At 33.2% G+C, this 20,346-nt stretch overlaps 2 protein-coding genes across 2 annotated transcripts; both read left to right on the top strand.

Moving 5' to 3' along the window:
• Positions 1 to 1,551: 1,551 nt before the first annotated feature.
• Positions 1,552 to 11,065, top strand: LOC100777815 (mechanosensitive ion channel protein 2, chloroplastic). Its single transcript, XM_006581442.4, has 14 exons — positions 1,552 to 1,809; positions 2,116 to 2,328; positions 2,426 to 2,485; positions 4,629 to 4,786; positions 5,513 to 5,636; positions 5,730 to 5,827; positions 6,147 to 6,260; positions 8,338 to 8,398; positions 8,715 to 8,864; positions 9,112 to 9,222; positions 9,408 to 9,575; positions 9,661 to 9,774; positions 9,946 to 10,002; positions 10,147 to 11,065. The coding sequence occupies exons 2-14, from the start codon at positions 2,251 to 2,253 to the stop codon at positions 10,897 to 10,899; spliced, it is 2,046 nt and encodes a 681-aa protein (XP_006581505.1). The 5' UTR covers positions 1,552 to 1,809; positions 2,116 to 2,250; the 3' UTR covers positions 10,900 to 11,065.
• A 1,561-nt stretch (positions 11,066 to 12,626) lies between these two features.
• LOC100797302 (mechanosensitive ion channel protein 2, chloroplastic) lies at positions 12,627 to 19,655 on the top strand. Its single transcript, XM_006581441.3, has 14 exons — positions 12,627 to 12,896; positions 13,019 to 13,148; positions 13,258 to 13,317; positions 13,764 to 13,915; positions 14,709 to 14,835; positions 14,926 to 15,017; positions 15,100 to 15,213; positions 15,523 to 15,583; positions 15,898 to 16,047; positions 16,246 to 16,356; positions 16,515 to 16,682; positions 16,778 to 16,891; positions 18,214 to 18,270; positions 18,820 to 19,655. The coding sequence occupies exons 2-14, from the start codon at positions 13,044 to 13,046 to the stop codon at positions 19,489 to 19,491; spliced, it is 1,983 nt and encodes a 660-aa protein (XP_006581504.1). The 5' UTR covers positions 12,627 to 12,896; positions 13,019 to 13,043; the 3' UTR covers positions 19,492 to 19,655.
• Positions 19,656 to 20,346: the final 691 nt, after the last annotated feature.

The following is a 20,346-nucleotide window of genomic DNA, read 5'->3' as shown; positions in this document are numbered from 1 at the left end:
GTATTCTAATATATATAATGATATAATTTATTGCATACAAAATATTACATGTAAATAGGAGTTTAATCTTTTGGTGAAAATTGAAAGAGTTACAGGGAAGTCAAGAAAATAAAGTTGAAGCATCATTAGTTGATTACCAAAAATGATTTTCTTTTTATATATTAGAGGTATGTATTTTGGGGCCCTCTGGGTCATCGACCAATAACCCCCCTCATATCTAAATTTTAGTCTCTATTATTATGTCAGCACAATTTCATAAATGCGCTGTAAGGTAGGGAATATCCTACTTGCTTCTTCAAAAACAAAGAATGAAAAAGCATTCCTTCGTAGTAGCTAAGAGGAATCCGAACTTATTTATTTTAATTTATTATTGTTATTATATTTTACTTTCGTTTATTTTACACTATTTATTTTAACTATTATATTATTTATAATATTTAATTTTTTATTTTAACATTATACTTCATGAAATTGACATTGACCAATGTTAAATTTATTTATTTTTTCAATTATTTTTCGAATAACTTTAAATTAAACATTTTATTTTAACTATTACTCTAACCAACATAATAAAAAATATAATATTTACTTAGGTGTATATTTTATTTTTATTTATTTTTCCATGAATAATTTTTTTTAAGATATAATATAAAATTAAAAATTCTATCTATCAATTAAATTTTTAACTTTCAACTATCTTTTTATTTAATTTTATCAAATATAGACATCATTACTTAGATGTGAGGTTAGTAATTTCTATTAAAAATTAACGACAAACTAACCATGGCTAAAAATTATTAAAATTTTAAAATTTAAGCACCAAATGTACAATAACTTTTTTTTTAAGAAACTTAAATTGTAAAATCCTAAAATTACAAGACCAAAAGTGGATTTAATAAGAGAAAAAAAACTTTGGAGAAACCATTATCCTTTCCTTCTCTTTTATTAACAAACGGATATACTTTCTCACAAACTAGTATGTTGACAAATAATTTATATTCATTGAGTTATAATTAGGTTCAACAAGATATTTCAATTAATTTTTGATTTTTTTATTAACTAAAACTTTTATTTGATTGTTTAGTAAATAATTTTTTTAAACTTCTAGTATTTTTTAAATACTAATTTATAATTTTTTAATTTTTATTTTTTTTATTATCATATTTATTTTTCTTGTTATATTTTTTTTAAATATATTATGATTTTTTTTTATTTTACACTTTTAAACTATTTCATCGGTTAATTTTACTAAATACTTATAATTAAGTTAATTTTTCAGCGTTTAACTTTTAACTTTTTAAATTTCAATTATTTTTTTTTAGTTTTCAGTTAGCTTTAAAGCTAATTTGTTATCTCTCAGTTTTTTTTTTTCCTTTTAGAAACCATTCTCAAATATTTGGAAAAATCAGAAAAAACGGAAACAAAAATAATAATAATAAAAAAAGGCAGACGCACATGTCGTATAAGTTACTAATATTAGGATATGAGGGCCACCTTCTAGGCGCCACATAAATCCACAACAATCTGTAATTCCCGGGTTACCAGCATACAATAATCCGAAACAAAGCGTTTTGATTGGACCACGTACCAGAAACCCGTTAATCGCCGCATTATAAGAACCGAGTTTACCTTTTCCACGGCCTCGTCCTTCTTCAAAAGTACGTTGCATTCCACGAATTTCTTCTCTCTCGAAGAGGGTAAACTCGTAATGTTGGTTCCGATTTTTTCGGAAAAACGCCTTCGTTTCTTTCCCAGCGAATTTTTCTTTTGTTCGACGAACCTTGGATTCATTTCAGTAGCATAGTTCAGGTTCGTAGATCTCGAATTTCACTCAATCGCGTGTTGTTTTCCACTTTTCCTTTTTTGAAGAGCCGTGAGCATGTTGAATTAAGTGCCGTTTTCTGTTGTTAAAAACTCCGATGGTTTTATTGTAATTTTGACACCAATATTTAGGGTTTTGTTTCTTGCTTTTTGCTGATTCTGAAGTTAATCTCCTCTCAATTTAACCCTGAGCTTAGTTCAGATGCTGAGAATTTGTCAATAGATCAAGATTGCAGTGAATTGTTGAGTTTATTGCTTTGCTAATTGCTGATGTTCTTGTTTGCTTTCTTGCAGGGTTTATTTTCCATTGAATTTTGAAACTTCTTTTTTTGGTAATTTCATCATTGAAAAGCCGAGGCATTGGGTTGAAAGGGAGAACTGGTTTTCAACTGTGAACTGATTGAATTACCTTGTACGGCAATTTCAAGAATGGTCTGTCCGGGTTCAACGCAATTGTCTCATGATGTTAGGCTCAACAGTAATATTGGATTCTGTAGTTTCCATCACGTGCGTGCTTTTTAAAATTTTAATGTTTAAGTATTTCCCTGTTGTTTTCGTCTTCAAATTAAAGAATGCTGAGTTTCATTTCCATGTCATTTGACAGAATCGGATGGGGGTTGGTCGATTACATTTGGTCACTATAAATCTTTCACCAAGTAATTTGGTATGGTTTTTGTGAAATAATTTTTTTATGCATAGTCTCTCCCTCCTCCCCTTCACACTTTTATGTATGTTTGATGGATGTCTTTTAATCCTTTTCTGCTTGAATTCCTCTTTGATAGGGGTGCTCAATTGCTCATGAGCCAGCAGGCTTACTTTGGCCTGGTATTTTGATTGGATCAATTTTTTAGGCTAAATAAATAATGACAGAGTCGGACTGGACCCAAAGTTTAGGCAAAATGTGCAAATTTCGATATTATGTATAGCTAATGCATAAAATTTTAAAAGCAGAAAAATAGTACTTTTATAATATATATTTTTCAATCGATGAGATTTTTTTTTTATCCGCAAAAATAATATTATATATTAGATAAGTTTCTTGTCCTGTGATTTTTACAATCACCAATGAAGTCTCCCATGTGGAGGTTTGGTTCCCTATTACAAAACTAATCATGATGGATTAAAGAACCAAAACTCTAACAATATATTAGTGATCCCTATCCGTGGAACTATTTTCCACTAATTACAACACCCTTCTCTAATATGGCTTGACCATTGATGAAAAGGATTGTCGAATCCTTTTTCCAGGTTCCTCAGCCAGCTCCAACAAAAGAAAATGGCATCATCCAGTATCTTATTGGTGTTGGGGCTATTGTTTGAAAATATGATTCTGTTTCTATGGTTCCATATACTCTAAGTTAGTGCCACCCACCAAATTAACCATCTTTGTGACTTGATACCAAGATATGTATTGCAGAACGAGTGCTGCATGAAATTCTGCCTTGGGTGTTGCAAAAAAGGTCCCACTATGTTGATCCAAGACAAGGATTCCCACCAGATCTGTCTAAGGCTATGACAGCTGGAAAACAAATGCCATGCATCCTCCTCCTTTTTTGTATAGAATGGGCAGAGTGTATCATTGATGTCGATATTTCTTCGAGTCAAGTTCAATTTAGTGGGCAGTCTGTCCCTCATTAATCTCCAGACAAAAAATGCCACCTTGTTTGGTATTTTTAGCTTCCATATGGCATGAAAAATTTCATCTGTGTTATCATCTTTTGAGTTCTTGTCCAGTAATTGGCATGCACTTCTAACTGTGTATTTTTCAGTGGTATCATTTGTCCATACCCATTTATCCGATTGCTGGAGATTTATATTAATAGCTTATATTTCCTCCAGAAAATCAGCCCCTATACTTATTTCAGTCTCGAATAGTAGCCTCCTCCATTGTAGACACCATTCCCATTTTTCTTCTGAACTGTCTCCCATCTGCAAAATGTATTGCTTTTGTTGTTTCGAGTTCAGGTATAATTTAGGATACTTTGCCTTTTAAAGGGATCCCATCAGCCGTCCATCCATCTTTCCAAAATCTAGCTTTTGAATCAGAACCTACATTCCATCTTATGCCCTGTTTGAACCAGCTTTCCTCCCCTGAATTGTGGCACACCTTTTTCGGGTCATACCACCATTTGGAGACTGCTTGAGGTGTATTGTTGCCATCCAAGCTCTGCCAACCTCCATATTTGGAGTCCAACACTCTAGCCCAGAGTTCTCCTTAATGGTGAAATAGATCCCACTTCCATAGGAGAGCCTGATTGAATTTGGTCAAGTCTCTAATTCCCAGGCCTCCTTTTCTTTTGATATACATGCTGTCTCCCAGCTCACCCTAGCAATTTTGTGGCTATCCATGTCTCCACCCCATAAGAACCTTCTTTGTAGTGTGACTAGCTTGTGTACCACCTTCTTTAGAATCCTGAAAAAAGAAATAGAATAGATAGGAATTGAGTTTAGGGTTGACTTTATCAGAGTCACCCTGCCCCCAAATGATAATGGCTTTTTTTTCGATTTTGCTAATCTGCTTTACATTTTTTAACTATGGGTTCCTAAGTCACACAACTTTTTGGGTTTGCCCCGATGGGGATACCCAAATAGGTAAACGGTACAACTAGCAAGCTATACAAGGTTTAATTTTTAGAACCCAATCCCCGCAAAAATTAGCTTTGAGACTGGTTGGGTTATTGGCCAGAATTGAGTCTTGAGCACCCCTACTCTTTTCATACAATTGCTGTTTTTCTTTCATATAATATTGATTGATTGTGTTCATTTAATCTAAATCTTTGGAGATCTGTTACTTTTGGAAATAACAGAAGCAAGACTCTTCAGCATTCCATCTTTTAAGTAGACTACATGCCCCAATAAGGCATGTGCCTTCCAGATGTAATGTTTTCATTTGTCGGTCTGTCCTAATACCTGGTGGAGGGAGTGGGACTCCACTCATGAAATCTGCTAGTGTTATTTTAACAAGGTTGGCTTCTCTCTCTTTTCCTTGTTAATGAAGAAAGGTTACCGGGATTTAGCGGAAATACATGCTCATATCTATATATGGCTTCTTACTTATTCACTTTTTCACTTTTGCTGTAAAATTTATGTTTGTTAACTTGTTTACCCCTGATGTTTGCTAGCCTTTCTAATAATGTTACATGTATATACAATCATGCTTATGCCATGAATATTTTTTGTACCTCTCTTCTAACTTTCATGTTAATGAATCAGCTTGTAGTTATGATTCAGAGGTATATAATTTAATATCATATTGTGGTAAATCATTAAATGCTCTTTTATATCTTTCTTTGACTTTGCTTTAAGCCACCTGCTTGTTTTCAGTCATCTAGTGCCTAACACAGCTGCATGGTGACTTTGTCCCTCTTTGTTTTTTTATCTATTTATTAGCTTGTTGACATATATTCTAGAGTAACTTCAACCTCTCAAATGATCTGTTTCTCTTTTCTCTTTTAGTAGTGAATATAAAATTGGCGTTGACTGGACCTACCAAGACTTAAATTAATTAGTATATGAACTTGTAAAGTAATCTGCAAGATTATATAATGATATGCTTAATTTGTATTTCTGAAGGACCGGGATTGATTGGTGCTAATTTTATGCATTTCTTGTTGCTTCTCTCTCTGTCTTAATCTTTTATTTAATGCATAATCTCTATGGAAACATTATTTATTTTTTGATATTTATTCAGGTCATATGATGCTCTACAAGGAAACCCTATTTTCCTTCAATTGATCCCAGCCATTGGTATCATTGCCTTTGCTGTTTGCGGTCTTGAGCCACTCCTTCGTCTCAGCAGGGTTTTGTTCCTTCAGGTAGTTACTGTTGATTTTTAATTATTCACATGTCCCGAATCTGATTGATTAATTTAATTAATGCCTTTTCTGTTTATGAAAAAATATTTTCAGAGTACTGACATTAGTTGGAAGAAAAGTAGTTCGCAATCTATTATGACATCTTATATTCAGCCATTGCTGTTGTGGACTGGGGCAATGCTTGTATGCAGGTTTGTTTCTGGGCCAAAAGATTTTATTGAAAGAATTATGGTATTGAACTAGAATTTGCAGTACAGAACACTAACACAGGCCTAAGCCCAAACAAGCAGCTCCTTCAAACAAACGCCAGCGTTTAATACACAATCAGGAAACTATCAATACTATTTAAGAAAAGCACACTTAACTGCCATACATCACATCATTTAACTGTCCTACAGTTTCTAAACATTGATAACTTCCGTACGACACATCATATAACTGTCCTATCGGCTGACGGTTATATCTCCTGAGAAGCTGTATTGTTGTTAATCATAGAATTATTTGTTTCAGGGCATTAGATCCACTAGTCCTACCATCTGAGTCCAGCCAGGTTGTGAAGCAGCGGCTGCTGAATTTTGTGAGATCTTTGTCAACAGTGATTTCATTTGCTTACTGTTTATCAAGGTATTGATATCTGGAAGATGCATGACCAGTAGAAATTGGAAATGCTTTTTAAAAATGAATTTCTGTATTCTATTGTTATATTAGACTTAATTTTATGGTATGCTACCTCCTGCCCCCCTAATGCTGTAAGTTTACATTGCTCTTGCTAAGTAATTTATTATGGTTTTCTGCCTGTACTAGTCATAAAGAGATCATTTCTTTTTCTTTTTTTTTTTGCTATTGTCACAACCCACTTTTGGACCATGACCGGCGCACAAACTATAATTTCCTCAGTCTGGCTAGCCTAAGAATCCTCACTCTAAATCAAAATTAAAAGATCAACCAAAAGGGGTTAACAAAAATTCAGCAGAGTTTTCCCTCAAAATAGGATGAATCCCATATTGAATAACTTGTAAAACCATATCATATATCCAAACAAATATATATATATATAGATATATATTCAGATCCAATAGTTAGATATCAAGGTTACAGGTCACAACATAGGCTCTTGACATACTATCCAAAATATCAACTAATAGTGATGTTGGTCATACATACTAATCATCGAAGTGTCTCAAAAATCATAATTACACCATAAGCATATCTATAAGATAAGATCATCTAAATTTCAAAATAAAGGGATTTTCTCTATATCTATTACTACCCTTATCCATATAGCTGCATTATACCGGAGTTACAAAAAAAAAACACTCTCCATTAAACGCAATTGAGGCCTACCAAAAAGATAAACAAATTCCTGAGTAAGTCAGCAAATAAGTGGGTAAGTCACAAACACTTAGTGAAAGCATAAAATACAAAGCAGGAAAGAGAGCACAACATTGCACAAGTCTTTACATCCAATTTTTTTTTTAAATGACATTAAATAAAAACAAAACAAATACAACTTACTTCTAGAAACTATTGTATACTCTCTTGAAAACTTTTAGAACTACATATAAACTTGTATTCAAGAATAATAACTTTATAAACAAACTTTCATTCCACTATGTGCACATAGACCACATTATCTCTTGGTTGTGGCATATGGTAAATTATAGGACTACATCATTTAGTTTGTAGGTTGCATTATCTCTTCGTTGCAGCAAACAAAAAAATACATACATATATCTATCTATCTCTCTCTCTCTCTCTCTCTCTCTATATATATATATATATATATATATTATGAGTGTTTAATTTATAGGTTACATTATCTCTTCGTTGTAGCGAGCGCCAATCAATCATGAACTCACAATAAATAAAATATAATCCAATATTCGTTCTTAAATACCTTATCGAAAATCTTAGAATAAATTCCAATCATGCCAAAATAAACATTTTTCTTTATTATCAAGTACTCCTAAAATTTCAAAGATCACAAAAGAATATATTTTGAAGTTTACTTGTTTTTCCTAAAAGAATTTTTTTAAAAAATATCCTTAAATAGATTAGCTACTCACTCAAAAAGAACGCAATCAATGTCTTTCAATGCCCTTGGGAGGATCAATCACCATATTTTCCACAGGATCTGAGCATTTAAAATAAAAAGAACAAGAGGTTGGGCAAAATTTCCTAATTTAGCATACTAGGGTTTTGAGGAAACCACTATAATCCCTAGTACTTAGTTTTCTAACCCTTCTCACACAATCCATGACTAAACTATGCTATAAAATATTCATCTAACACAATGGGTTATAAACTTACCTTAAAGAGATCAAATAGAAATTTTAAAGAAATGAGTGGTGTTCCCTTTTACTCCAATCACCTTCCCATGCTTGAGAGTGACACAAGGATGCAAGAAACTTGATAAGTTTTGGAACAATGGAAGAAGATGAGTGAAAGGTTGAGAGATGAAAAAATTGAAAGAGGGAGGATTTGAGAAATGGGGGTGAGTTATTGAAAAGAAAAGGGAATTAGGAGAGGGGGAGGGGGGTCTCGGGTTTTAGAAATAGAGGGATGGGGGGGAGTTTTTTTTTTTTTTTTTAATTATAATTATATGAAACGGTGCGTGCCAGCTATTTTCCACTATTAGGTGTATTGGGTCCTGCATTGTTTTTAAATTATAATGTTATATGGTTGTATTTCTTGTTTTCAGCTTAATTCAACAAGCGCAAAAATTCTTTCTGGAGGGAAATGACTCCAGTGGTGCAAGAAATGTATGTTTCTGTTACATATTCATTTACTACTTTGTTTGTTCTTGTCATTTTTCAATTGCTGTGTCAATAACATTTTGCTGCAATAATACTGATGGACTAGTTATTTTTTTTGTCAGAGCATGTGACTGAATGAATATCCTTAGATCTTTTTTTTATATAATTAAAAATTAAAATTATTTATTTACCCTTGTTTTTCAGTATATGGATTGAATGTATTTTTATCAAATCCTTCTTCATTTTCTGTTTGGATTTTTTGTGAGGGAACCCAAAATTGATAATCTTTATCAGCTTCTCATTTAGGAAAAATTGACTGCAGATGGGCCTTGATTTTGCTGGGAAGGCAGTATATACTGCTGTATGGGTTGCTGCTGTTTCGTTGTTCATGGAGTTGCTAGGTTTCTCCACACAGAAGTGGGTAACTGCTGGTGGTTTGGGCACAGTATTGCTCACTCTGGCAGGTCGTGAGGTACAGCATTATTTCCTTTATACTGGCTACTATTATGGTTTGTATGGTTACTAGCTTTGTTTCTTGTTCATTGTTTGTTGTGAATCCATCTTCAAATCAACTTAATCAAATTCTGTAAAAGTAAGATTTCTAGGTGTAGCAAGTAGCCATTTTCAATCAGTAATTTGTAATTTTGTATATACAAAATAATTATTTAATACTCTTGTTTGGTGTTGCGATTCTGAGTTCACGTTTGTGATTAATTCAGATATTTACAAACTTTCTTTCGAGCATAATGATCCATGCAACTCGGCCATTTATAGTAAACGAGTGGATTCAAACGAAGATTGAAGGATATGAGGTTTCTGGCACAGTTGAGGTTTGTATCTCTACCTTAGAAGGAACTTTTACTAGTATAAGTTTGATGCTGGTCCATTATGAATAATTTATAATTTTTTTATTGTCACAATCATGTGACAAATAGAAGAATCATTACCAACTGCAGATTTTCTTTTTGTGCAACAACTTAAATTATGTTGTATTCAAATTTTGTTTTTTCTCCAGCATGTAGGCTGGTGGTCACCAACCATCATCAGAGGTGATGATCGTGAGGCAGTTCATATTCCTAACCACAAGTTTACAGTAAATGTTGTGAGAAATCTGAGCCAGAAATCTCATTGGCGTATCAAGAGTTACATTGCTATCAGTCACTTGGATGTTAACAAAGTTAATGTGAGCATTATTGGTTCACATGCTTAAAAAATGCTCTAGGACTTTCTGATGTGCATTTTTCTGATTAACATGTTTCTTCGTGCAGAATATTGTAGCTGATATGCGCAAGGTTTTGTCTAAAAATCCTCAAGTAGAGCAGCAAAAATTACACAGAAGGGTCTTTTTGGAGAATGTCAATCCTGAAAATCAGGCTCTTATGGTTAGTGTTTGTTCTATTGATTTGTTTATATTGCACAAGTTTTCAGCTTTTAGCTTGCAAATTTTGATGTTTTCTGTAGTGTCTCAAGAGGCATGATTCTTCAGAAGTTTCTTTTTTTAATTGTCCTTTCTCAATATACCATTCTCTTACTAATTATCTTCTTTGTTGCAGATATTAATATCTTGCTTTGTGAAAACTTCTCATTTTGAAGAGTACCTCTGTGTTAAGGTAATATGGTATACACAGTAATTACAATTGCTTATGGTGAAAACTTTAAGTTTGTGGATGCCAACAAGTCATTATTATATGATCATTATTCATTATATTCATAATATTTTCTTTTTGTAACGTCATTTACATGTAAAAAAATAGGAGGCAATCCTTTTGGATCTTCTCAGAGTGGTCAGTCATCATCGAGCCAGGCTAGCCACTCCCATCCGCACTGTTCAGAAAATATACAGTGAGGCTGACTCGGAAAATATACCCTTTGGGGACACCATTTTCACTCGATCTAGAGCAGCAAATCGTCCATTTCTACTGATAGAACCACCGTATAAAGTTAATGGCGAAGATAAAGTTAAGGCTTCAACACGTTCAACTCGTGCAAATGAGGAAAAAGATTCCAAAATTGATGAAACCATGGCATCTGACACCAAAGAAGATGAGAATTTTACAGCAACATCAACCTCCTCACCTGATGTAATTTCCAAGGATAAATCCAAGTCATTGTCTGATGCCCAGCCTAAAAAGGAAAATGCAGTAGATGCAGGAAAGGGAACTACAGTTCCTGTATCTAAAAACCTTGTTCAAAGTGCTGTTCCTGAAGCCTCTCTTGCTACTACCCAAGAGATCACTTCTGCAACTTCTTCACAGTCAAAGCAAGATGAAGAGAAATCTTCTGTGTCTTTGCCATCAGTTAGGCCTTCCTTGGAAGAGAACATTCTTCTCGGGGTTGCCATAGAAGGCTCAAAACGAACTCTTCCAATTGAGGGAGAAATGACTCCATCTCCTATGCCTGCAGAGTCACAAGAATTTGCTGTTCAACGGAATGGGGGTGGACCTCCGGCTAGCAAGGATAAGAAGGATGGTCAGTCTTCATTTCCAACTGGTAAACAGAATGACTAGATTAGTAGCTAAGTTAAGCAGATTAGAAGTTGATATTTCAGTACATACCTTCGATAGAAGCTAAAAAAAATAATCCAGCTGTCTTTTTTATAAGTTGGAATTATGCATTGTATTCTCCTTAATTTGCCCATGTATGTACATAATTATCAATTCATGGTTCACATAACTTTCAGAATCTCTAAATAGTCCTGATATATGGTTTGTTCCCCACACCCGGGTAAATGCATACATTTAAATAATTTTCTCCAATCTATTACTTTTTAGGCGATTAGAAATCATTATACTCTTTTAATAAGTGTTTTTTGTAATATATATATATATATATATATATATATTATAGATATCATTAATACATTTTTGTATATAATCATTTCATATTATGTTTTTTCTTGTAGAATCACACATCTTATTACTTATTTCTACTATTTTCATTTTCTCCGTGAGAAATGCTAACATACTTCTTTCTAACTCTCTTGATATGACAGGCCTAACAAACACAACAGACTTAACAAAATACTTTTTTTAACATGATCAGAAGTACATTGAAATTGGACACAATTAATCGAATTCACTATTTCATTATATTTGATACCCACCTACTCAATCAAATCATCAAAACTCTATAATTTCATTTTCAAAATAACAAATGCATACCAAAATGTGTATACACCAGCCAAAATAAAAAAATTTAACCCATCAAATCCATTTTTTTCATGATATTTTATACTACTCAAACATTTTAAGCTCACTTCCCTATCTATGATCGTAGTAGTAGCACTCTTGGAATTATTACCAGCCTGCAGTGACATAGTTATCTTCCTCAGTTATTGTGCGTTCTGTGTAGGCTTGGCCTTTGGGCCCTTCTAGTAATAAAAAAAAAACAATAATAGAGTTAGTAAGATAGATTTAGTTGCAATATAACAAGTCCCGTGAACTAAAAGGAAAAATTAATCATCATACATTCCAATTCTTGTGAAAAGAAAACACTCGTATTATTGTAATAAATGTATTGATACTTTATTGAAATCAAATCATTTTAAATATTGGAACAAACAAAATCATTTTAAAGATTTGTTTACCCATTCAATGAAATCTAACATTATTTTCAATTGCGTATTTTATTTATATTTATAATAAAAAATATAATAAAAATAAAGTTCTTTCCGAGTTCATGGTCATATTTTTTATTTCTCTCTTAAACATTTTTTTCTCTTCTCTCAGAACTATCTCACTCTCACAATTCAATCTTTCAAATAAAAGCTTTTGTTTCAAAAAAAAAATGATGCACAGACCAAGATTTGTTAAAAACAGTCTCAAAAATAAGGATTGACAACAATATTTCATTAATTAGAATATACTAATAGTATAAATAATTTTTTACATTAACATGCAATCACAAATTGATACATAACATTATTGACTTTTGCGATAATTTTTTTAAAAGTCACAATTAAAGTGATTTTTAATTGGTTAAAAATATAAAAAAAATTCACAATACATGAAAATTAAATTAAATTATATACATGTATTAAAATATTTAATTTGAAGATTTAAAAGCTACATAGAAAAATCAGTACAAGCTACAGAAATATAAAAAAGAAACTTTGTAAAATTTCTTTAAATACTAGTATTAAATCGTAAACAGTGGGGAATAATTCGTGATTCCATTTTATGCCACTGCCATGTCACATTTTATTTTAGTTTTAGTTTTTTTTTATTATAGAGAATTTTATGGCTGAATTATCATTGTGCAAGGAAGATTCGTATCCTGATCGATTTCCTTTAGAAGTGGAAGAATACAAATGTGTGTGTTCTAATCTGCCTATTTGTATTTGCGATTTTTCTGTTCCCTTCCCGAGGAGACGATTTTTTTTTTTTTTTTCCTTCCTCCCACTTCTTTGGAATATTGTCCGCATCAAACGTTAGCGTATCACGCCGGTAGGGTACCTCTGTCTCTCCTCGTTTCGTACAAGTGAAACTTTCCGAGCTTAGTTCAGGTGCTCAGCGATACAACTTTTAGCATTTTTGTTCCTTTTACTTCTAATTATATAATTTCTTCCTTTGAGACCCTGTCTTTTTCTTTCTTCGCTGCTAACGTTACCGTTTGTCTCTCATGCAGGTTAAAGTAGTTTCGATTTGTTTATATGATGTCGTGCTCATCGCGTGACCTCGGACTTCACTTCACTTCAATTAGGTTGTCTCGCGACGTCAGGCTTTACAGTAATAATGGAAACTGTAGCTTTTGTCATGTATGTGGTTATTTAATTTGATTTGTTTTTTTTTTTTTTCTAGAGATTTCCTTTTAATCCTATTACTCTGTAAAATGTTGAATTTCATTTTACTTATCTCTCTTGACAGAAACCTCTGCGTGGCGATCGATTATGTTTTGTTGCCATCAGTCTTTTGCCACATGGTTTGGTATGGCCTTCATGTATTAAAACTTCATGTTTCTTGATATTGTGGGAAACGTAGACAAATGAGTGACCCTAATTGTGCTTACGTACACTTAAAAAAACCATACATTGCGGCCAAAATCACGGCCGCAAACCATTTTTAAAAGGACAAATAGTTCATTGGGTGTTGTTCTCCAATTAGAAATGGAGTTTCACCTTGGTAATCCGTGTAATCCTTTAATACAAACCTTTATTATACTAAGGAACTGTATCTTGGTTTGGTCCTTTTTCAAAACCCTGGTTCTCTTTCTGTGATAGATATGTTTGTTTGTTAGCTATTTATCTTTCAAATTTTTGTTACAGCAGTTTCATTCGCAATTCTTCATGCTTCATGGATACAATTATTGTATTGGATGTATGTGTTTCTTTTAGTTATAGTCTAAATCCATGGAGAACTTTGTGCATGGACAGAGGCAGGATTCTTCAGCACTACATTCCAGATTACGGACCCCACTTAGGCCTGTACCTTTGAGATGTAATGCTTTGCCGTGGCGGTGTTCATTAATGCCAGCTGGTGGGTGTGAGACCCCACTTGTGAAAGTGGCTGCTGTTTCTTTGTCAAGGTCCTTCCCTCTATTTCTCTCCTTGTAGTTGAGAGAAGTTTCACCAAATTCATTGATATGCATATCAAGGTTTATATGTTGTTCCAGTTTTCCTGATTGGGGCCTTCGTAACATTGCAAAAAACAATTAGTTTGATGGGTGTGTACCTTTTACTTTTGACTGGACTTCCTCTGCACTGATAACTCTAGGTCATGCAACTAATGTTACAAGAATAAACAATCATTTCTATTCCATATGTATTTTCTGCAGTTATTTTACTGTGTATGTTACTGGTTGTAAAGTTAGAAAGTAATTATGATTAAGAGGTATGACTATATTCTTCCAAAATGGACTTTCTGTGATATGTTGGACACCAATTTTTTCTTTGATATGTTGACAATTTTACTCCTCTTCAAGCCATTGCATGTGATTTGCTTGCTAGTACACACTGCAGCTGTATGGTTGCATCCTCTCATTTTTCCTTCTTTATATCTCTTTCATATTTTGTTGATATTTTTGTGATGGGCATCTAAAGTACTGACTTCTGATTCCCCTTTTTGGGAGTGGTGGTGGAGCAGTGGGTAGGAATAGGGAATCAACCAAACCCCATCGAGACTCTAAATTAATTAGAAATGAACTTAGAAAACAAACCCATTGCATGGTATTATGATATTTGTAGGCATGAAGTTTTATCATCATAAATCATGTCTTCTGGTGCTAAATTTTGTTATTGTTGTTCATATCCTTCCTTTTTCATCTATCTATTGCTGAATACAATCTCTATTGATTTATTTATTTTTGAAAATCAATGTAGGTCATATAATGCTATAGCAGGAAAACCAAGTGTGATTCAATTGATCCCTGCCCTTGGTATCATTGGCTTTGCTGTTTTTGGTCTTGAGCCGCTCCTACGCCTGAGCAGGAATCTTTTTCTCCAAGAAGTTAGCATCTTATCTTATTTCATTTGCATGTTTTGTCTAAATCAATTGAATAGTATCAATTGCTGATTTTCTATTCCGTGATCTTTTCAGAGGACAGATTGGAAGAAAAGTAGTTCACATTATATTTTGACATCTTATTTTCAACCTTTGCTGCTGTGGACTGGGGTAATGCTCATCTGCAGGTATCTTTCTGGATCAACAAGTCTTTTCCACTGGAAGTTTGTCATGTCCTATTGGTGAACTCCTTAGCATAAACTGTTTCAGGGATTTGGATCCACTAGTCCTACCATCAGAAACCAGTCAAGCTATTAAGCAACGGCTGCTGAGTTTTGTACGAACATTGTCAACTGTGCTTACATTTGCTTACTGTTCTTCAAGGTAGATTTGATTTCTGGCAGAATTATATCCCCAGTGGTTTAGTAAACTAACCTAGTTACTATTGTATTGCACTTCTTAATTGTAAGAAAAGCTTTTGTTTCCTTATTGTTAGAACTATAAGTAAAAAACACACTAATGTAGAATTTTCTATGCAAATTGAAAACTTAAAGAAATGGGAGGAGAAAAAAGCACTGAAGCACATAAACAATGAGGAGTTTGCTCGGTTGCTCATTACTTACTACTATGTGTTTGGAATCTTTTGTCTTGTTCAAATTCATAATATAATATGCTTGTGCTGCCTATTTTCAGCTTAATTCGACAAGCACAAAAAATTTGTATGGAGACAAATGACTCCAGTGATGAAAGAAATGTAGGTTTCCATTACAGATCCTTATCATGTTTCCATTTCTGTTTACATAGCATTTTGTTGTAGTGTTGTGTTGCTCCAGATAAGGATTAAAAAAGTAGTCAACCTCTAGGAAATAAAAAATTTGATTGCTGAATATTAGTTTAACAGAATTTGAATATGTGTGATGAATAAGGTAGTGTTATAGGATAATATTCCTCATTTTTGTGTTGGATATTTTAGTGAGGGGGTATAAATTTGTTAATTTAGTTTGTTGACTCCTGAGGGCATCCCTGAATTGTAAACACAATTCTTATTCAATGTATTGCCAATGACAGATGAGAATTGATTTTACTGGGAAAGCTGTATATACTGCAATATGGGTTGCTGCTGTGTCATTGTTCATGGAGTTGCTGGGTTTCTCTACACAGAAGTGGTTGACTGCTGGTGGTTTGGGCACAGTATTGATTTCCCTTGCAGGTCGCGAGGTACAGTATAGGTTCTTTGATACTCTGTCTATGAGAATGATTAAGTCATCTTTGTCATTAGAGTTTTTATGGATTGTCCTGTATATTCGATTTCTCAAATTTTGTTAGAGTAACTCTTCAAGGCATAGCCATAGCCATTATCAATCAGGTAGGCTCTTGTTTGCTGTCATCCTCACTTCATTTTTGTGATGTATTCAGATATTTACAAACTTCCTTTCGAGTATAATGATTCATGCAACTCGGCCATTTGTTGTGAATGAGCGGATTCAAACAAAGATTAAAGGATATGAGGTTACTGGTAAAGTTGAGGTTTGTATCTATCACCTAACTAACTGACAAGGTTGTTTAGGAGGAACAGAAAACATAATGTTATTCAGTGCAAGTGATTTTCATAATAAGTGATATTTTCCCCAAGTATATATAACTTCAAAAAATTTCATTGTAATCAAATTTCATATTTTCTCTAGCATGTAGGCTGGTGGTCACCAACAATAGTTAGAGGTTCTGATTGTGAAGCAGTTCATATTCCTAATCACAATTTGAGTGTAAATGTTGTGAGGAATCTTAGTAAGAAATCTCATTGGCGCATCAAGACTCACCTTGCTATCAGTCACTTGGATGTTAACAAGATTAATGTGAGTATTCTTGTCTTTAAAAATTGTTCAGGGACTATTGATGGCTATCTCATCATCTGAAAACAAAAGTAATCTCTCCTAGTTTCTTTATGCAGAGTATTATAGCTGATATGCGCAAGGTTTTGGCAAAAAATCCTCAAGTAGAGCAGAAAAAATTGCACAGAAGGGTTTTTCTAGAGAATATTGATCCAGAAAATCAGGCTCTTATGGTTGAGATATCTTTTCTGTTCATTGGTTTATATAATATTTACGAGCTTATAAATTCCAATATCTTGTTATCTTCCCCTTTTCTTCAATTTTTGTTTTGAAAGGCTTTTTTAAGATTCACCCTGAGATACTTCTTGAAGCATAGTGCTTAGAATGAAAAGCCCTGCCTTCCTGAGCTTGTTCAAATTTCTGGAATCCACCTTTCTTAGACTTTATTGGTCAAGTGAATGAAAATCTTGGGCATCTTTTTATTCTCTTTCCATTTAAGAACTATAATTTTTATAATCATATAGTCATGAAATTAAAGTTGTTTTAGACAAAAAAGTAAACTAAAAAGTTATATATAAAGAAAGCTTAAGTGAAAAAACATATTTGGATGGAAATCATTAAGACATAAAAGTATGCATTATAATCTAACATTGCCAATTTACTTGCTTGTTTGTGGCTTACAGCTCACCTAATTTATGGACAAAAAGCATCATATCTTACACTATCTGATATAGGGCAACATCCCTAGGGTTAGCAATTTAGTACTAGGGAAATGGGGATAAAAGTGAACTGGGAAGGAGATTTGGTATCCTTCCAATAGGCTGGCCTTCTTGTTAACCAGGGAATATAGAAGAAAAATTTCCATTATTAAGATAAACCTGAACTACTACTTTCAGTTTTCAAAATCCTTTTATATAAGGTAGTGCTCAAATTCAAAATTAGTCTTGATTATCTAAAACATAATCTTTAAATCATGTTTGCAGTTTTAGATATTTTCAGTACACTACATGGCATGATGGCTATTATATAATATATTGTAGCTTTCATTCTTATCCTTCTGTGTTATTACATTAGCAGATTTCTGTTTCTGATATAAAAATTTCCAGATAGATTGTTAAGTAATTCTGGTGTCAATTTGATAAAGTATCAGAAGTATGTTTTGAAACACCCTATATTGGTTGTTGTTCTTTGGCACCATCAGTGACTCAGGTGTCTAGTAGTCAAAAGTTTTCTCTTAAAATCTTCTTTGCAATAATGAGTTCCAGAATGCTTAGAAAAGCCTTTTTTATTTATCATGTGCTACATTCTGAGAGGTTTGTCAAGTTTCTGTTTATACTTTATTCTATGATAGGTTTTCCATCTTTTGTTTTATCTTGTATTTTCACCCATGACAGGATTGAAGCATTTTTCTATTAACATCTTGCAATTTGTAGAAATCTGCTTTCTGCCCCTCTTTATGTTATCTGCTTTAGTATTCATTGCCAAGAATTTGTGACTTTACACATTTTCATTTCTCAACCACCATTATCTTATAAATGTCTTTTTTCTGTTACAGATATTAGTATCCTGCTTTGTTAAAACTAGACATTCTGAAGAGTACCTCCGTGTAAAGGTCAGTACCCCCTAGTTAAGGAAAACAGTTATAATATTGCTTAAAAATGTTTGCTAAAGCAATTCTTTCAACTCCATTATATAAGTAATATCCTCACCCATTTTTATGTTTTGAAACTCATTTATAAGGGGATTTTTTAACTGCTTTCATTGCAGATGATAACTTGCAACTGTTTTTGCAATTCACTGTACATGGTCAGAATTTATAGGTTGTTTAATTGTCTTAGAATGTGATTTTGGATCTAACTCAATCCCAAAAGCTAACTCCTAGGGTGAGGGTTGTCTTCCACTTATATATTCTACTATGGTCTTATCTTTAGCCAATGTGGGACTTTAGTTTTTCTCAACAAATTGCTTTCAACTTTGTGGATCTTTTAACTTTTGACAACCATATTGACCCAACTATCCAATACGTCAATTTGTTTCTGCCAAGCTATTCTTCGTAAAAGATCATTATTATTTAATTTATAGTCAAATTAGTCTGTCTGGTTGATAAAGATAAGTGGCTCACTTAGGTTTGGTGGTTAATAATTTTTATTCAATAAAACAGGAAGCAATCCTCTTGGATCTTCTCAGAGTTATCAGTCATCATCGAGCTCGGCTAGCCACACCCATCCGCACAGTTCAGAAGATGTGCAGTGATACTGATTTAGATGTTGATCCATTTGATGACACCATTCCCACTCGTTCCAGATCAAAGAATAACCGTCCTTTCCCACTGATAAATCCACCTTATAAAGTTAAGCCTTCAACTACTACAAATGAGGACAAAGATACTAAGATTGATGAAACCTTGCCATCTGACTTCAAAGTAGAACGTGACAAATTTGCTGCGACATCGAGTTCAGTCCAGAAGACCTCCAAATCCCAAAAGCTCAAAAAGGAAAGAGTAGGAAGTTCAGAAAAGGGAACAACATCCAAAAATTTGTCAAAATCCAACGAGTTTGGTTCTGGAGAGACTACTTCACCATCAAAACTAGATGAAGAGAAATCTGTTATGTCATCATCATCAGCTAGTCACTCCTTGGAAGAGAATATTGTTCTTGATGCTGCCCTGCTGGGCTCAAAGAGAACTCTTGCAATTGATGAAGAATTGATTCAATCTATCCCTGCAGAACCACAGGAAGTTGCAGTCCATCAGGATGGGAGTGAACCTCCTATTTCCAAGGATAAGAAGGATGGTGAGATGTCTTCATTTCCTACTCCTAAACAAAAGGATTAGGCTGACGATCAGAGTAGATGTTGATGTTTAAATAGAGTAGATGGTTTTGTTGAAGTTACAAAAATGATCTAGCTGTCTTTTTTAAGCTGGGCATTGTGCATTGTATTATCCATTTGTATATTAGTGGGAATGAATTCTCATGTAATTACAAGATTAAGTTCAAATCTCTATATCCAATTTTAAACATTCCAACCTATTTATTTAGGCTTTTTCTAACTAACCCCAACAAAAAATAGGTTAAACAATCTCATCCTAGGTGACCCAATAAAATTAGAACAACTGTATTAAAATTTGAACCCACTTGTTTAAAAAAATTTATACACAAAATTTTGAGTAGTTACATATTTCAACTTCAGATTTGGGATTTTTTGTTTCTGCAATTGTTCCTACATCATTTCTTACAAGAAAATGATGAGAACTATGGGGTGTTTGCCTTTCGAAAATATTTTTTATTTTCTGAAAAATATTTTCATTTTCAAGTTTTCATTGTTTAGAAAATATGTTTGTTGGTTTTCTATTCATTTTCTTCAACATTTTTTTCACCATGTAATTTGAAAATTTATCCAATATTCCAATGTCATTCCAAGTACTGCACCGCTTGGGAGAGTATGCAAGTTTGGATGCAGGATCCCGGGCTATTGAATGGACGATTGCTTGCTTCGAAGAGAGAGAAAGTACGTCGCAGATGAAGTTCCATAGTTTGATGATAATGCACATTATTTATCCAACAAAATTTTTATTGTGTTCAATTTAACTTGTTCTCAAATCTGAAAAATGAATAAACTTTTAGAGACAACTTTCAAAAAATAAGTAATCATTTTAAGCTGAGTTGAATACTGTGTCACGTCATAAAAA

This window comes from Glycine max, chromosome 6 (genome assembly GCF_000004515.6).
Source record: "Glycine max cultivar Williams 82 chromosome 6, Glycine_max_v4.0, whole genome shotgun sequence".
Lineage (NCBI taxonomy): Eukaryota > Viridiplantae > Streptophyta > Magnoliopsida > Fabales > Fabaceae > Glycine > Glycine max.
This window is presented reverse-complemented; position numbering and strand designations above follow the sequence as displayed.